This window comes from Channa argus, chromosome 4 (genome assembly GCF_033026475.1).
Source record: "Channa argus isolate prfri chromosome 4, Channa argus male v1.0, whole genome shotgun sequence".
Lineage (NCBI taxonomy): Eukaryota > Metazoa > Chordata > Actinopteri > Anabantiformes > Channidae > Channa > Channa argus.
In genome coordinates, this window is record NC_090200.1 from 3,939,356 (window position 1) to 3,958,473 (window position 19,118).

A 19,118-nucleotide genomic window follows, 5' to 3' on the forward strand; every position below is an offset into this window, starting at 1 on the left:
ACTTGCCTCATTTTTGATTTAACTCAACTCTATTAGATGATGTTAGAGTGCACGTAGACTGTGAAAGAGAAGTGGCAGCAAGAGATACGCATTCATTTTCAGGCCCTTAAAAGATCTTTTCAGGAGTCAGAAGACGATAAACAGAGAGGAGAACAGAGACAAGCAGAGTGAGAGAGAGAGAGAGAGAGAGAGAGAGAGAGAGAGAGAGAGAGAGAGAGAGAGAGAGAGAGGCGGCAGGTCCATGGCAGAGCCTTGTACAGCTGTTAAGAGCTGTCAAACTGTTCGGGAAGGCCAGAACTATTATCTGTGACTACACACACAGCCTCACGGTGCGGGGATTAAGTCGGCGATGACACTCCCAATAGGTCTCCACGCTGTCGGATTGGACACCGAACACAAAGCTGTAATTCTTCCCCTTTTAGTTGTGTAAACAAGACTTTGTGGTGACAAGTGGATGTGAAGTCCGGGCTGACGAGCAGCTTTCTGCAGCAGAACAACTGCACACACTCTGCCGCATGAGAGGCCACTTGTCCACGGCTTAGAGCAGTGCATTAACATCAAGTGTGGTGGAAAAGACCTCAAGTTGTATGATTAAATGTCTATAGCTTAAACAATGTATATAGGGTTTCTGTAATGAGGGCTCCTCTGATGACTGGAGGGTTCTTCTTTCACACCTACAGCACAGTGTTTCTTATAAAAATGCAGTGGCACCAGGAGCGGGGTTGAGAATTCAGCATCGCCACTGTACAACACGGCAGCACAGCTTGCACACAAAGAAAACGTGATGAAAGCTATAGGCTGCCTGCTCGTTAAGGTGGCAAAGTGTTGTCTGAGACAGCATGAATAAACAACAGCGTGAACGTGCTAACCTCTGAAAGGAAACCCACGGTGCCTCTAATTGAGGAAGCATCATGTCACACAAGCTAGTTTTAGAAAACACTGATAGCAAAAATAAGCTTGATGGGAAGAGTTTCGGTCGGCCTGAGCACAGGGGGCAACAACAAGAGTCGCTTATTCCCACAATTTCATACATGGTTCCAGTCTGACCCTGGGTGATCTTGTAAACCAACACATCATTAGGTAATAACTGGAACACAACTCCATGCTAAACCTGCTCCCAGTACAACATCATTCGGACGCGTGCCTCAGATCTGAGGATCTGGTTGCCCTGACAACAGATATCTTGGTGAACCCGCTCCTCCAGAATCCCCCCGCATGACATCATTTGAACTGAAAAACTTCAAATGACATCATGTACAGGAGATTTCAGATCTGATGATATCTGGTTCCGCTGACTGTAGCTTTAGTTATCCTGCTCCTCCTAAACTCCTCCGAATGACATCATCTGGAATAAAAATGTATTTTAATGACATAATCTAAGAGTTTTCTGATCATTTGCCAATACCTGGTTGCTCTGACAACAGAAGCTCAGTTAACCTACTCCTCTAGAACTCTCCTGGATGACATCATCTGGAAGAGTTTTCATATCTGATGATGTTATCTGCTCGCTCTGACAACAGATGCTGTGGCTTTTGTTCTCCTGCTCCTCCAGAAATCCTCCAGAAATCCTCCAAGCTGAAAAAGTAATTCAAATGACACCATCTGAATCATCACAATATTTTGACCCGTGCAATAAAACACGCAAGAAGAATTCTTTAGCATCAGTAATAGGACAACAGTGATCTGATGCTAAAAAAGCTACATTGTCAAGATAAAAGTTTTTAAGCATCTGAGATGGAAAATGGATGGATGACAAAGAAAAACTGTAAAAAAAAAAAAGGTCAGTGCAGCAGATGAATGCGTCTAAAACATTCATGAAAACAACCAGTTGCTGTTCTTAACCATAGTATTGACTCCTAATGTTACTTGCTTAGTTGCTTTAATTAAATAATCAGATGTGAACCCCTAGCAACCCCCCCCCCCCCCAATTTGACTTTGTCCCTTTGCTGTATACATGCACCTTGCCTGCACGGTTTCCTGCCTTCCTGAACGTCGGCAACAACTTGTCTATAAAGGTTTCAGGGGTTTCGGGGTATTGAGTTACATTTCCTAAATATCTCGGCCTCATTGTGTGATTGCATAAGAGTCACGTCATGCTCGGAGCATTGGGCCGCCTCAGCTTTAACGTGGTGTTATTTTCAAACTAGCCTGGTCATGCCGATGCGTATTTTTGAGCCGCTGCATATTAAATTTAGAGCTGTCAGCGCCACGTCACCTCAGAGTCCCCCCAGAGAGGAAAATAAAGAGGAGATCAAATCCGGAGAGGTAACTCGGTTCAAAAATGTTCAGCCGCTTGATGACTGATCCCAAACTCAACCTCAAAACATCAAACTCCATTTTCTGAGCGACTGATCAAGGTTTAGAGGAGCCACCGCTGCTGCTTGCCGACTTGAAATGACTACACAGAAACATAATCCGGGAGGTAATTCTGCAAATCTGACTGCAAACAACTGTTTAGTGCACAAGAAAAGGTGGCAAAACAAGGAGAAGTACAGTATTCATCTAACAGCTTGGCAAAGGTCAAGATTTGCATATAAATGCAGCGGCGGCTGTGGCGGCGGCGGCAGGCCTTGATATGAGTACATGGAGCACTGAGCTCCAAAGAGAATTAATGAAAAGCATTTTGATGCTGGAGCTTTAAGCCTCACAATAAGTTCGTCCTTCGTTGGGTTTATGCCATACAATGTGCATCTCTGCTCTGTGTGTCATCATCTGCTCTGCTTCAATACGTCTATCAGGGAGAGAACTTTTCACTCCTGTACAGGAAATGTGCTTCGCTCGACCTTTATTCAAGCAGAGAGGGATGCATGCTCATTTCTCAACGCCCACACGCCTCGCATACAGCTACATACAGCCATGCTGATATTCAGCGAGCAACATCCCTTTGTCCTGTCTGTGTGCCACACTGATTTTCTCTTTTGACATTAAACCCGTCGACCTTTGGAGCAGTCGGGCCTCCTTTCGTGCCTTGGTGTAAAAACAGTAGCCGGTACAGATCACGGCAGGCATGCAGGGGATTAGGAAGGCAGTGATACCTGTCTCCATGACATAAGTGTGAACTGTCATGAATGACTGATGATGTAACGCCAGATTTAGTGTGTTGTTTGCTTCTTCGGCTGATTGCACGCTGTTGTTGGCCTCCTGACCTTGAAACCTTAAGAAACCCTTTCTTCGCAGCTTTGGAGATACGTGCTTTTCACCCAGCTACAGCCACAAAGGCTCATTTTGTAACTCGCTAATGCCTCCTCTGCTGTGGTTTGCTGTATGGGGTTCGTGCGGGGACATGGAAGGCAGCTGGGTGCCAGATGAGAACGGTAATTAGGCCGATATCCACCGGGCTTTGGTTACAGGTGCAGATCTGCCTGCAGGGATGAACAAAGCTGTCAATGGAAAAGATCATTGATGCTGAAACAACAGAAAGGAAGGAGTAGTGGGGGGGGGACTTGGCCAGCTCCTGCGACACCAGAGCCAGGACAAGATAAATCGCTCTGAGTGGCACCACAACAAGCCAAAACCAGGTGTATAAATCATTTTCCTGGTCTCTTTAAGAGCAACAGCAGAGGTTTTGACTTTAGCTGGAGAGCCTCTGTATAGATAGAAGGCGATACCCACTGTGCTGCCCGGCCCCTGAACTTCAAGCTGGCTGTGTTGTTTTTAATCCTGACTGTTAAATTAGACGAGAGGGGCTTCCCGTGTGACTCTCGGCTTTAGTGGAGCACAATGCAGAAGTGATGTATAAGTGCTGCCGTGCTGAGTTTTAAGGCGCCGCTGAGCAGTCTCAAAAATGCCTCAGCCCACGAGGGGGCTGCTGATTCCACACTGGACTCCTGCCTGGTGGAAATGTTACTTCTCTCGGTGTCTTTAATGCGACTTTGCTTCTATTTTTGCTCATGCGCTCAGCTGCATATTTTCCTCTGCGGTTTTGCAGAGCTTGTGTTTGCAAAACAGCATCTTAATCTCAGTAGTTAGATCTATTTATCATAGCACAAACGGAGAGCGAATTCTTAGGCTTTGGGCACGTTTAGAGTGAGACACAGTCAGTTTTTCCTGGTTTCATCTGGTTCTGCTTCATTCTCTTACAGGTAAATCTCTACATGGCATAATGCAAATATAATGTGTATATATGTATCATGTGTTTCCAACTTTGTGTCAACAGTTTGGAAAAAAGCTATTTCCTGTTTCAACATCCCAGCGCCCCTGTGAATGAAACCCAGCTCCACAAAGAAATGGAAGACTGTCTGCTGGGAGCCCTGACCTGAGCCCCGTCTGACACCTTTGGGATGAAGTGAAACTGCAACTTTGAGCCAGGTCTTATCACCCAGCATCAGTGTTAGACCCCCCCTTACAGCTCATGTGGCTGAATGGGTACAAATCCCTGCAGCCTGGTCCCAAGCTCTCGGTGAAAAGCCTGAAACCAGAATCCCAGATTAGCGCCTGTGGTTTTGGTAAGAGATCCTGAGCAATGGCACGTTACAAAAATTCAAATTAAAACAGCAGACTAAAGTGCCTAAAATGTATAAAAAAAGCAGAAAACACTATAATAAATGTTCCACTCAGGGGACAGTTAGATCTTGTGCGCAAGATGCACTGCTCGCAGTAATTATGTTGTTATTAATAAATGATTATCTAGGCATCCCTGGAGTGACTTGGAACTTTTGTTATTGTATTATCTGCAATTCTCCAGCTCCAAAATTGCTGATGATAATACATATATATATATATATAAAGAGAGAGAGAGAGAGAAACTGACAAATACTGTATTTAAGTTCACATTTGACATACTTGTACTTTGTAATTAGGCCATGTAAAACGTGAATGAGGAGGAGTTTAGATAATATGTGTCACTGCTGAATGTCATTTTTCGAAATGATTGAAGTAATATGCAGGTATTTTTGCAGACCTGTGTCACACATCATGAACCCATTTCAATGAGTTTGCTTGCAGATTTAGAAGTATTTACATCCTTTGTTTCTCTGCACTGCACTTTGTGAGCAACCTCCTTTTTGTTAAAAGCACTTTGTCAATAAATTTGACTTCCCTCGACACTCAATACTGAGTCCATTAAGCTGCAGAGCCATGGGGCTCCTCTGTGCACAAGGACCACTGGTTCCAGTAAGGTATATCTGCTGATCTCTCATTAGCAAGCATCATCATACGTAATTCTGGCACGTGTAATACCATTAGAGGGGATTTGGCATCTGATAGTTGAGTAATGGGATTAGCTGGAAGGTAAATCTCCAGGTCCAGAATTGTAGGTCTTCCCCACTCTAAGGAAGACAGATAGACACACAACCTGACCTGCCTCTCCCATGTGAGCATAATGCAAGTTGTCCTACAGTCCTTCCTTTACTTTTAGACCGATTTCTACCTTTTAAAGGAGCAAAGTGTGATTTATTTGTTTTTTAGAGTTAGGGTTAGGGTACTAAATACATTGGAAATACATTGGAAGTCATCACCATTACAACAGCCAACTCCTGCTTGGTTTGCTTACCCTGACGGCCTCTGCATGAGAACTCATTTCTTGTGTATATTCAGTTCCTATTTCTTGTTTTGCTGGTTTGTTCCATTTAATTATGTTATGTTTTACTGAAGTTACTGAAAGACAACACTGGTGACTTTTAAATAACTGTTTTATATGAACTATGATAAGATAATCCTGGAATAACGCTAATATTTAATTTAAGTTGGGTAATTACAGCAGTAATCATTCTGACTTCTTGACAAAGGATAAATGATTGCACTGAAAACTACATTCCAGATAAAACAGGACAGTGTACTAAGTGTAATTTAAGGTTAGAGAAGGAATTTGAAAACTGTATATGATTCACTCAAAATTGCGCAACACGACTCAAGTTTTGACTTTTAGTAGAATCGTACTGCGATGCATGATTGTACACAACATAATTTTAAGCTTAGCTTGTAAATAATAATTATTCTGTGTGTTTTCTGGATCAATAATCGATTCGTGCAGTTTTGATCTTGAGCAATTTGAGTTTGTTCTTGTAAATGAATGAGTTTGTGACCCAAGACCAAGAAATCTACCAATAAGGTTTACGTAATCATCAGAAACAAGTAATTCTAGGCGTGTTTCTAACACTTTCCAGTGAATAATCAGCAAAACGATAAACATCCCCCAGATTTCCAGGACAGGGCTGCTCTTTCCTGACAAAATTCATTTGTGATGATAGTTCAAAATCGCTGCTAGGGCAATAACATCTACAGGAAGTGAACTCCTGCACCGAGGGCTGTGTTAGTGCCTGAAGCTCTAAGCATTAAGCTATGTCCAGGACTGTGTGTTTTGCTGAAGATGAAAGACAACACTCCAATATAGAACAGGTGACTCAGCTTCCAGCTTGGCAGAGAAATCCCCTGAGACCTTTGACCTCCTAATCGTTTAGCAGCGCTTATGGTTGGAGATCTGCCCCAGGCTATTAGAGAGATTAGTGTCACACAGATTTGGGGATGGGCCAAACCTATATCTGTACTTCATGGTATTCTCAGCATTTATTACTGAGCACGAAACCCATGTTGAAATCTGATATGTGACTGTATAGTAGCACATACCACAGGCCTGCCTACATTAAGCAGTGGCTTCTATGTTGTAAGAAAACTGCTGATTTAAAATAAGACATTTTTGATGGTTTTAAAATGATTCAGGATCACTAAAACTTACTATCGATGCTATATATTTATGCAGGCACTGGAGAATTTCTTTACGCTTGCTGTGAGCCTAAATTATGCATAAGAAGAAAACTGGATACAGTACACACAAATTCACACATATTTAAAATAGCTTTGTTGGCTAATACATGCCCTCAAAGTACATGATAACAATGATTTGGTTATTTCTTGTTTTGAAATATGCACACACACGCACACGTCTTATTCTGTCCGCCCTTCTTTTTTGAAACAGCACACACGGGAGTATAAAACGAGCGCTCCTCCCGAACAAAAACAATCCCTGGCTCGTAAAGCTCTTCCATCAAGCTGGCAATAGTGAGAAGGATCAGTACCGGAAGTTTGATTATATAGTCTTTACAGCGAGGGTATCGAATGTGTGACGTTTCTTTGTAGGCCAAACCGGAAGCATGTGGCTAGTTCCCCTGACGAAAAGTCAAAGTGAATTTTTTTCCACGGGCATTTTTATTATAAGCTTTGTGACAAATAAAAGTTTATCATACTTACACGTTTTGTCCAGCGAGAGAATTTTCACAGATTTAACAGAAGTAAAAAGCTATTGGTAGCCTATAAGCAAACTACACCACGGTCGCACAACTTTACACGTCACCACCAGCAGACTTCCAATTTCCAATTTGATTAAGTGTTCTAACTTTTTCTACAGACGTTTTCCATCTTATAGTGACTGGATAAAGCTAGTGATCGGGATTACTAAACTGAACGAGTGGACGAGTTTCTGTGTCCGATCGGATGACGTTTAATGTCCCCGGCCTCTGTAGTCTCATTTAGCCTCTTGTTAGCAATATGATATATTGTAGAGTAAAACCTGAAAATCTCTTTGAATTTCTATTACCTATGGACCTTATTTAAGGCCTTTAACCCAAACCTAACTGTTTTCTGGGTTTTAGGTCGCATTACTTGTCCTGGGACAATTGTACATTTATTTTGGACCTGTAATTACACTTAATTGAAAAATATTTTCTAATAAATGTAATCTTTATATTTGCTAAATTCTGTATTCATAAATGTAAACGTAAATGTAAACCATAAATGTAACCAGCTTGTCATTAGAAGATATTTTGAAAGCATACAGTTTTCTTAATATGCTATTGTTTTTAAGCCCCGTTATTTTGTGTTTGTATTGGTTCTTGGTTCATGTAAAAGAAAACTTAAATTACACTTTACTAAGGCACATTACTGTTTGTTTAGTGAACAGATGATTGAATCGGCTCCTATTAAATAGTTGGTTTACATTTTTTATAAGAAATTACGTAAATAAATTTGCTCCCAGATTCGGAAATCCGTCCATTTGACGCTTTTCTTGGTCCTGCATCATATTAAACGGAATAGGTTTGAGTTCAGACTGTTGGTTACACAATACATTGGAAGTCATCACCATCAGAGCAGGGATAAACTATTAAACTAGTTTACTACTATTAAACTATTTTAAAGGACTTTTTGGAATTCAAATAAAAATGAAGAGTGGTAATGAACACATTTGTCACCTTCAGAACCTGTTTCATACAAAGCCTACAATTCATGTGTTGCATTTTTTTAAATATTTGTTAAAAATTGGACGTTACACAATTTTAATACATACATTCATTAGATATATATACTTTGCACCGCGTATCATAGGCGCGACATTTTATTTTGAACCTTCCCACCGGAAGTTTGTAATATCAGTGCGGGGGACTTGATGGAGGTCAGTGACGCCATCTTGAAATTGTCCCGACCAGAGGAGGCGAGGAGGAGACGGATTTGGGAAAACCAGCTCAACCTAAACTCGATAGCTGCGTTAGCCACTCGGATTAACGGCAGCTTTAGCGGTTATTGCTGTCGTACGATAGTGTTTCCACGCATTCCACCAACAAATTTCGGTTTCGTCCACTTTGGAGGAGGGCGAACACGTCGGAGGGAGCTTCGTAATCGCTTGTTTCCCTGCTGGAGCTGACGGAGCCGTGGTTGTGGCCGGGCAGCCCCGCCGGACTGTCGGACGAAGCCCGAGCTTCCACACGGAGTATAGCAGCCACTATAGACCGTTTAGCCCTGCTGCTTTGGCGTTGGGAGAGTGGGGATGTCCTTTCCAACGGCGTTTTGACCATTTAAAGTTACGTGACGGAGTTGATCGAGGAGAAGTTTGATCGGTGAGCGGAGTGCGTTTGATTTCCAGTCCGATGGATGTTAGCCCTGCCCGGCTGTGGCTCGGCTCTCTGCCCCGTGGGTCTGAAGATTGCTGGTTAAACACCGCCAGGCACAGGTGAACGCGTCCGTCCATAACAATGCTGCACATATGGCAAATCCATAACAGCCTCGGCTTGAATGCCAACAAGTCGCCCTCCACTGCTTGTCTGTAAACCTGGAAATACCACCAGCCATCCCCTCCTGTTCTTCATCTTCCTCCTCTTCCTCCCCCCTTGTGTTTTTGGACTAGTAGGGTTTGCATTACCTGGGATATTTAAGATTCAGACTCGATCTCCACATTTTTAAAATGTCGTTTTTGCAGAGACAGTGCTCCTCGGAGCAGCAAGACCTTTAATTTAACTCAGTCGTTTCTAGATTTTTTGGGGGGGATTTTTTTTTCTTTTTCTTTTTTCTTTTTAGTTTTTATTCTCTTTCTAGTCAGGGGATCAGACTCGGATGGAAAATGGGAGACGCCACCAAACTGGCCTTCGCCGTTTTCCTCATCTCTTGCTCTTCAGGTGGGTGTGGAAGGGGGTAATGCATGGAGAATTCAATGCAATGTTTATTGTTACCTCTGCAGAAAGCAATGCATAGCTCCTTGTGATGTGTGCTCAATGCAATGCAGTCGTGTGTGTGTGTGTGTGTGTGTGTGTTGGGGGGGTCCTAATCTGCCATTCTGCCTCATTAGTGGTGCCCTTTCTTTGCATCCTCCATCCTCCATGTGTGGATGAGCATTTTGCATGTTTTAGTTGTTAGTATGGAGCCCAAGATGGGTCCTGGGGACCTCAGCAGGCCCTTGAATGCCTCATAGTGGGACATACGGTAAATGTAAGCTTGATTTGGAGTTTAGAAGAGAGATTGTAGCATCATCGGTGGATCTTAGTTATTACTTTATTATTACCTTCAAACCTGTATTAAAGGCGGTTATGTAATTATTTGCCAAGACAGGACATAAATAACATTGGATAAGCACATTGTTAAAAGATATTAAACTTGTAATTGTCTAAAATCAGAGCTGGAGCACCGCAAGACAAATAATTATCATTGCATGGCCAGTTGAAGGCTTATATAAATGTAAAAGGGAAAGTTGAAATCAGACATATAAAGGGGCTAATGAACTAAATTGACACGTGTTTAACCTCTTTCACCACCCATTCAATCAATATTATAACATTATAATGGTCAACTCAAAGCAGCAGAGCAATTTTCAGTCATCACATTGGTGAATAACCATCACATGTCCTCATTTCCTAAGGGTGGATGTATAATGAATGTCAGTGGGGTCAGTGAGGTGATAATAAGGAGGGAAAAGGTGGACCCAGGAGTGCTATTTTTCTCACAGAGCATATTGGTTACTTGGATGTGGGTGGACTTTAAATGTCACTTGTTAGATGATTGGAAGATAGTGGTTTGAAAAATGAAAGGCAGCGTCACCCTGCTTTCATCGTGCCAGCACACAGTTGGACTTTAATAATGTGTAATGTTATTAAAAACAGGAAAAATGGCATCAGTTTGAAGCTTGTAAAGTTAAAATCACTGTTTTGGGTATAATTATACAATCTGTAGTTAATCAAACAGCTGTAAATCTGTTCCAGCATCTTAAAAGAGACAGTCTAGCCTCACATAACACTATAATTTCCACATTTATGACCATGCAGTTCATTAAATGGGTCAGCAAAGTGTGGGAAACTGATACAGGTGTTTTAATACCTGAAGTTGTTGTGATGACAGAAAGGACCTATGGTAAACTGGCTTTTTCCACTTCCAGTTTTTATTACGCACTAAGTGACATGTCGGTGCAGGAAAAAAAAAACGTACACACCAATAGTTTCACTTTGTGTTATCTGTTGCTTGGATTGTTTCCTGACACGAGGCAGAGGGTCAAAGAATTATTTGTAATAAGGAAAAAAGTCCTTTTTACCCGGGAGGGAGGATTTTATTTTTCCGTTTTTACAAATGGATTAATACTAAACGGAGAATATATTTTTATGTAGCATATTTGCGTGCTTCTTCAGCTTCGCAAAACCAGATTCCTGTTGCTGTTTGCAAGTGTGTGGCGGTCTGGGTTTCTAAAATATCCAGCGTGTAAAAAAAAGTAATTTATACCTTAGAAATGGAAAAGGTACAATATTATCTCAAGGCATAGCGGACTTATCCCTTAACAGCGAACCCTGGAGTGTTAAAAGCATTTGACTAGAAATTAAAAGGCTTCTCAAATATGGCAATAGTTGGGTTTGGTTAGAGTGTAAATCAGGTGAAGTCTGTATTTCACAGTGCAGCAGATGATTATTCCACTTGCTCATTACTGTCTGAAGTGGGGAAATGAATGGTTCCTACTTGAGGTGGAATAATAAGCCTCCATGAAATCCAAGTTGAATTGGCACAGCTCAAGAAGACACAGAGAAACCTCTGATAAGGGCAGGGCACTTAGCCCGGAGTCGTTTTTTATTCACTGAGTATTATTGCAACATGCCAAAAAAATGTAAGGTAACTTTTAAGATTTTTATGCAGAGACTTTCAAATGCAGAGGACCTCGTGTGTACAAGCTGCAGCCTTTTTATTTAAAGTTCTGTTGACGGTTATGTACGTTACACCAGACAGGAAGTGACGAAATGATAACGCCGACGTGTTAGCACTTGTTCAGCATTCAGAAACTCATATTTTGTTATTTTTGTTTATTGTGGCGTGGAGCCCAGATATGAGGAGAGCTTAAACAGCTGTGTGATTCAGCAAAGCAGACATAACTAGTTATGTGCTAAGCTGTTTTTGCAGAAGAGAAGGTGTTCGTGCCCACAAAAAGAGGCAAACGGGAAATGTGACCTGGTTTGATGTAGCATTCGGCAGCTGCACATTGTTTTTATCCATCATGCCATGTCTAAATACTGCTGTAACACTTAGTGGGTCAAGGTTGTGTGCCGAAGTGTTGATGTGACAGGATAGTAAATGGGTTTCTTGTGTACGTTTTGCTACTTGGGGTAGAGTTTGGAAACAGCCCTCTGCTGAACTGGAAAGTGGCATTTTTACTTCCAAGGAAGTGATAATGTGGTGCTGCAGCAGGCGCATGTTGAGCCCGGGTCATCCGCTTGAGAGTTGACCTCTGCCTTACATCACACGTGAACACACATTTTCCGTGCTGCCTCGTAATGTCCAGATCCTGACATATTTACAGTGAATATGAGTTGAGGACTGAGAGAAAGTGAGCAGTGTTTTTACAAATAACAAATCTGTTGCTTCCCTTACCTTTAGAAACTGTGGAGGAATTTTAATGCATGCATTTAAAAAAAACAGTCAATTATTATAATGCCAGCAAGTAACTTCTGCTGTATTTTTATATATATTTCATAACCCCAACATGTGACTGTTCGACCCTATGGAAGTCACACTTCTCTTAGAAGTTAATACATGTAGATGGGACTAATTTGAAGCAGCAAGATCACATCCTATTTTTCATCCTCTGACATAATGTGAATGCAACTCATGTTATCAGGCACCGGCTGCAGAGGTCACACTCCAGTTTATAGTAATTAGGGGGAAATGGTTGTTTAGATTTCTGCATGTATCCACCACTGAGGCTGATGGATAAGTCTCGGCTTTTACATTTAGACTCCTGTTTTGTACACTGCACCAGTTTCACACAGACTCTGATCCTCCTGCACGCCAGTGTATGGATACGTCAATATGGTGAGGATGAAGCAGCTCTGGGTAAAAATAAAAATAAAAAAGCAGCAGCACAGCCGATCTGATGATACAGTTTCAGCTCTGCTACTCATCAAGCTCAGCTTGAAACTGTGTTTAAACTCAGTGGATCATCCGTCCATTGCCTCTGTATTCTGTCCCACTGAATTGGAGAAAGCCAACATTTACTAGTCGCTTTAACTGGTAGAACTGTTTAACCTCTGTGACACCGTATTAAGCCCCTCTGTTAGCAAGCGCTCCCCAGCAGTAGTCCTTTTTAGCAAAGACACTTCCGTAGCTTCAGGCTCGGTGTTTTTTAGTTGACCCTGATCTCTGACCTTCCTGTACAGGATTTAAAGAGACTTTTTCCCTCCAGCCTGCAATTAATTATCAGATTATTTTCCTGACTCTGCTGGCTTTAGTTATTTACCGCACAACGTTGGACCTCTACTTTCAAAAGGCTCCTCACCTCAAAATACTGCATCTTGTTCATGATAAAATGTAAAATGTGAAAGGTAGTAAAACTCCACATTTATACATTAGAGAAGGTGAAATTTTAGTCTTTGGCTTCTTTTGTGACTCAGATACAGCTATCAAAGATACAAAGAATTTAAAAATTAAAATGCACGATGGTAACGTCCAAAACTTAAATGATGCCAATTTTACCTAAGAGCTGATTAAACCCTAAATTTACTCCGAGTGGTCGATCAGATCATTTATGCTGTGGGTTCTCAAACAATACGGACAAATGCACCAAATTACAGAATTCATGAAGCAAATAAATTCTTCCCATTTGCCATTGGAAAATGACATAATCCCATTTGAACCTGTCAACTAAAAGAAGTAATAGCAATAGTGTCTTTTTGCTTTTATGTGAAAGAAGCTATTTTATATACATAAAGCTTGTCACTGCATTTCAATACTTTGACTAAACCACTTGTACTAACCATCCTGTGCCATTCTGCTGCAGAGTTTTGAGTGTTTTCTACAGTGGTCAGAGGCCGGCTACCAGCTCTGTCCCATTTTTCTGCCCCTATCTATTCCTAATATGTTCTTTTGCATTATGCATTAGACTCCAAAAGCACAGGTGTATTTGTTAAGGCCAGACGCAGCCTCGATTCTCCCATTGGGCCCAACTAACCATACTGCTGCCTTCCAGGGCTGTGTATCATCCCGTGCCTCCACATCATGAAAACAAAGCACCGGACCAGCTTCTGTGGTAAATGGTGACCAAAGACAGCATGTTGCTGGATCCAGCTGGGGAAAATATGACCCTCCACCAGTCAGAGCACTGGTTAAATTTAGACCGTGGCCAGGTGTTCTGTATGCACTGCAAGCAGCGTGGATGGTTTTTGTGCACATTTTGGTGATCAAGAGTGGCGCATGCTAGCACTCCCACTAATTAACCAGAGCTGTGGTGTACTGGTAAAATGTGCTTCATCTTGATTATTTCACAGGACGTGTATGTGTGATATGTGTGAACGACAGTAAATATCAAAGTACAGAAAAACAGAAGTGCAAATGACCAGTGCAAAGTTCAATTACAGGCGCAATGTTTGTGCTTGTTTATATGTTGCCTAAGTTTCTCTGGTCACTGAACTATAGTGAAATAAATTGGCCTCTAGTGACTTCTTTGTATCAAATTTACCCAAATTTGGGGGGGGGGGGGGTTTAACATACTCCTGATGCCTAAAGCCACAAAATGACTAAACTTTCACTACAATTAAGAATCATCAAAACACTATAATTGCTGTTGAGGGGATTTTCTTCAGCAGCAGGGATTTGTTATAACCTGCCCCTTGTATCATTCGACTGAGCATTGCCACACAAGACAATACACTTAAAAAGCACCACAGATTAATTAGAGGAAATCACGTGAAAGCAAGTGTGATGTACGTCTCAAAGAATGGCACTGTCTGATGCAATAAACCTTAGATTTTGCAAACAGGTCAATGCAAGCGCAAAGGATGATTTGCAAATGCTGTAGAGCTCCGAGTCTTTTTATAACAGCAGTGTAGAAGCAGTGAAGGGACTAAAATAACATACATATTTAATTCAGCTTTCACCTCCGTAGAGGAAGTTGAGGTGAAGGCTCGGAAGAAGACGGAGCAAAATTTTGGAGCTGGACCGTCCCTGCTTAAAATGATGATCGTGATTATCCTCCTGCATATTTTAGTTGTTATCAATCACAGCGTGACTTCTTGGCATCTTATTTATTGCGGCTCCAGTGAGTCTAAGTTACATAAGATGCTTAAAGAACTTGGCTAACCATGTGAAATAATGTATAAAAGGTGTCTTAGAAATCTTAAGCCTGTGATCTGACTATGTCTGATTAATCGTCCGGTTGTACGAGACAGGTGGCTGAGTGGGGGCTGATAGGAGGCCACAGAGTTAATCCCGTAACTGAAATGTCACATGTTTGACATCCGCTGGAGGCATTCATCTTGTCGCCGTGTCCTTGAGCAAAACCCTACCTGTTCCGCTTATTGTAAGTCATGCTGGATAACGGCATCGGCTAAAAGCCTAAAATGTAAATGCAGACCTGAGCGCACCTCTATAATGGGAAGTCAATGAATTGCCCCTGTAACCATTACTGACTCAAATTAAAACAAATGATAGGGAAGATGGTAAGTCCGAGGTTGGAAAACAACATCACCTTCAGGTTGGAGCCTCTATGTTTTGTTTTTTGTTTTTGTTTTATTTTTTTGTTTTTTTTAAATGAATTATTTGAATTTTATTTATATTTTATTAGATTTTTTTATTTTTTATTTTTTTTAGCAGTTTGGTGATGAAGTTAAACTATTGCAGATTTAGATATGCTTATATGGCTTTTTGGATAAAATGATTCACATATACATAACTATTTAATCTTAGTCTAGACCACTTGATGTGTTGGTACCCCAGAGACTGGTCCAGAACGGTCCTTTACTGTAATTAATGCATCCTGCAGATGTTGCTTTATGTGCTTGGGAGAGTTTCAGTCTAGACAGGCTGGCTGCTCAGATGGAGAGGCCCTGCTTTGATCCTTGATTAAAAACTCCGAGCTGTACATTCATCATGCTCTTGTTTCAAGCTCTCTCAAGGGTCCTCGCCCGCTTTACGCTCCCTCCATCCTCCTCCTCCTCGTCTTCGTTCGACTCTTGCCAAGATTCCTCACTGTCATGAAGGTCGCTCTAACCTCTTATCACCAAAAACCACTGAAGGGTAATGGTGTCTCGGAGGCTCTGCATACCGGGTTGAACACTTTTCACTTGTGATATTGTGGGTTTGTCATCCTGCGTTTATTGTTGCTGTCACTTTGCGTTGCTACTAATAAAGCTCAGATTTCATTTTGGATTCACTGGGCAGCAATCATGTCAACTGCAAAGCCCTCAACAGGTCTTTGGCTCAACATGTATTGTCTTGTAATCACACAAATAATGGATTTGCAGAAATTGAAAGTGGAATAAGCTAATCAGAACAGAAATTAAACTGCCATGTCTGCTGAGAGCAGAGTAATAAGATTGCTTGTCTTGTACTTTCTTTTTTTTTTTTTTTGCCTAGAGTATGAACCCTTTATCTCTTGTTGCTGACTTGATTGTTGACACTGGTGGCTCACTTACAGCACTAAACTCCATCTGAAATGCCAGTGAGGTGGAGAGGGGATTTGTTCAGTCTTGAAACTGTCACTGGTTGACAAGTTTTCCTTTTGAGCAATATTGACGGGAAAGAGAATTACCTGGCACTGGTCCCCGGCAATCTGAATCATCTGCATTAGTGGTAAACAAAACTATAAACCCTGCAGAAACACTATGGTTATTCTGTGCATCAGCGGAATCAAATTCTTAGCTTGCCGCACCTGTAATACAATCTCAATTAAAAATACACAAGAGTTGGTGTTTTATTTTGGCTGTGGTGCCTCGTGACTGGTATGTGTCATTAGTTTACACTAAATATAAAAATGAGCCAAGAGTCAGCAAGGTCATCGGACGGCTGGATGGATGAAAGAGGGGGATTTATTGACTCCCGATGTTTATTGGTTTGTCTTGTACAAATGTGAAGCCAGCGAGTGCAAACGGTGAACATAATTGAACGGCAGACAACATGTCTTGTAGGGCCATGTGAGATGACTCAGAAGGGGGCGGTGTATTAGTTACACACATAAGCAGCAGGCTGTGATCTAGTGTGGGCTAACCTTGACCACAGAGTGTATTTCTGTGCACTTTGAGTTCTCTAAGAATTTCTCTCCTCTTTTGGCTTGTAGTGTAAGCAGAGCTGCAGAAGGTGAACACGATATCATATTTTGATTACCTTGACAGGAATGGCATTTGCAGCATGTATTGTGATACGGTTTTTAAAGGATTTATTGTAAGACCACATTACCTTGCTATGGGTGCTTGAAGTAGCATTACAGCAGTGGATTATGGGAAATCTCTCTCACTCAACTCTGCTGGACTGAACTGGACTCACAAAGGACCAATCTCCTCATATATATAATGGCTTGTCCGCCAGACTCCCTCCCTCCGTTTCCCCTCCCTCCTTCCCTCATTGATTGCTTGTTTTATAAAAATGAATTGAAATGCCCATGCTGCAGGCTTTGTGATATTGCAATATTACTGCAAATTCAATACACAGTTCAGCTTTAAGCCCAAGTGGCACTTAAAACACCCTTCAAATAAATCCAAACAATTCAAGCACACAGGGAATGTGGGGAATCGGTGGAGGTGGGAGGGGGCTTTGCAGATCCTTCTGCAGTACCCTGTGAGAGATAACGAGACGTTTTAAATTGCTTGTCCCGTAAAGAATGTACGGTATGCAGCAGTGACTCCGGCCCATTACGCTCGTTGGCATGCGCTCGCTGTGCAAACGGTAGAGTCGGCGGCGATTCACGGCAAGAGACCCAGGCGTCCTCTGACCTGTCCAGCAACTGGCCCCATCAGCGGTAATTGAGGCAAAGACCAATGGGCATTTGTCGCTTGGGCATACCAGCGAGGATTAAAAGGATTGGGTTCAGTTGCTGAGTGCAGTGGTTTTTAATGCCCCCCCTCCACCACGTCCCCTCCTACCGCCTGTGGAAAGAGTGCAGTCTTTGTGACCAGCTCACCCGAGCCAACTCGACAACCCCTGCCATGTCACGACACCATCTGATTGAGCATTAACGTAGCACTCCAGCGAGACCCAGGCTGCTCTGTAAAATTACTGTCTGCTGTAAAATAGTGTCCGCCTGTGAGCGTCTGTATGCACAGACAAGACTGTTACCTCTCCGTTCATTCAGCTACAGGGAGATTACCACAGCTGCTGGAGAAAAGCTGAAATTCATACAACTTTACTGCATTTTCCTCGAAAATAAACATTTCACACAAAGGTTAAAAGTTGTTTGCGTCCAGGTTTAATCTATAAAAAAAATTTTTCCTCTCATCTTTTTTTGTTAATATTGTTGAGATCAGACACTTAAGATAATCAAGTTCTCTGACACTACAGAAATACAGATTAAGTGCCAAGGCAAACCACTGCTGAAATGTTTGCAGTGGGACTCGAGGATCTGTCGCTAGGCTCTAAAATGGTGTATAAGATACAGTCTGGTGGTAACCTTGCTTGGGCCAGTGGTATCTCATGCTCTCCCTGGAGGCTGAAGCCTGTGATAATCAGCTATAAATGGTGTTAAAAAAAATCTTTATCTAAGATGGCCAGGAGCTGCCTGAAAGCCAGCGGGGTTCACGATTTTTAGCACAAAGGATTGTTGACTTTGTGGAGAACTATAGCTCTGCTTAGTTTGTTAAACTGTTGCTGAGCAGTCACTTTTTTTTACTTCAGAAGACGAGTTTTTCTTATGTCTGAATTTTCAGCCCGATTCTGTACGGTTTGTTTAGGGTTGTAGCCTCATCCAGACCAGACACCTCGCAGAATATATTGAAATCATATAATCGAGCACATCTGACTGATCATGGATTTTTTCAATGGGTACAGCAAGGTGTTAACACTACTATTATAAGTAGATTTCTACTCAATGCATGGGCTTATTCACACATGCAAAAGCTGTATTTAGTTGCGCTTGAGTCAGTTGTGTGGGGGAGGAGTGTCAAATTGCACCAGCAGCAACAACAAGCATTGCTGGCGAGCCAAGAGGCCAGTTCTGCAGACAGCATTTTGACCCTTGGCCTCAGCCTAACTTCTTTATTCAACACTGCTCAAAAATCATCACTCACATTTGTTTTTAGTGCTAGTCGCACACAGTCTCACGCCGTCCTGTGCCCCAAACAACCATACATCACCTCAGTTCTATTTCATCTGCGCCCAGACGTAAATGATAAGTTGATCCTTAGAACAAATTCCATCATAACGAACAATCCCCACTCCTGGCAGCCGCACAAAAAAACCCTTGATGAATGAGTTGTTTACCTACTTGGGTGCACGCAGTGTCGAGTGCAGGCCCGGCCCGCCAAAATGCCACTTCATTATGAGACTACAGAGGAGAGTGCAGCACAGCCGGCCCCTGTGACCAGCTCCACAGAGGAAATTGGATAGAAGTTGTCAGGCAAAATGTGCCTGACGGACAGTTTTCTAAACCTGAAATGTTGCATTTTAATGTGATTATTGACCAA

The 19,118-nt window shown here is 42.0% G+C and overlaps 1 protein-coding gene across 2 annotated transcripts in view; it reads left to right on the forward strand.

The window, feature by feature from the left end:
- Nucleotides 1-8,438: 8,438 nt before the first annotated feature.
- Nucleotides 8,439-19,118, forward strand: part of LOC137125617 (activin receptor type-2A-like) — a 43,789-nt gene continuing 33,109 nt past the window's right edge. For both annotated transcript variants that reach the window (XM_067501372.1, XM_067501373.1), the window contains exon 1: nt 8,439-9,380. In XM_067501372.1, coding sequence (XP_067357473.1) covers nt 9,326-9,380 — 55 coding nt within the window. In that variant the 5' untranslated portion in view covers nt 8,439-9,325. The remainder of the gene's footprint in view (nt 9,381-19,118) is intronic.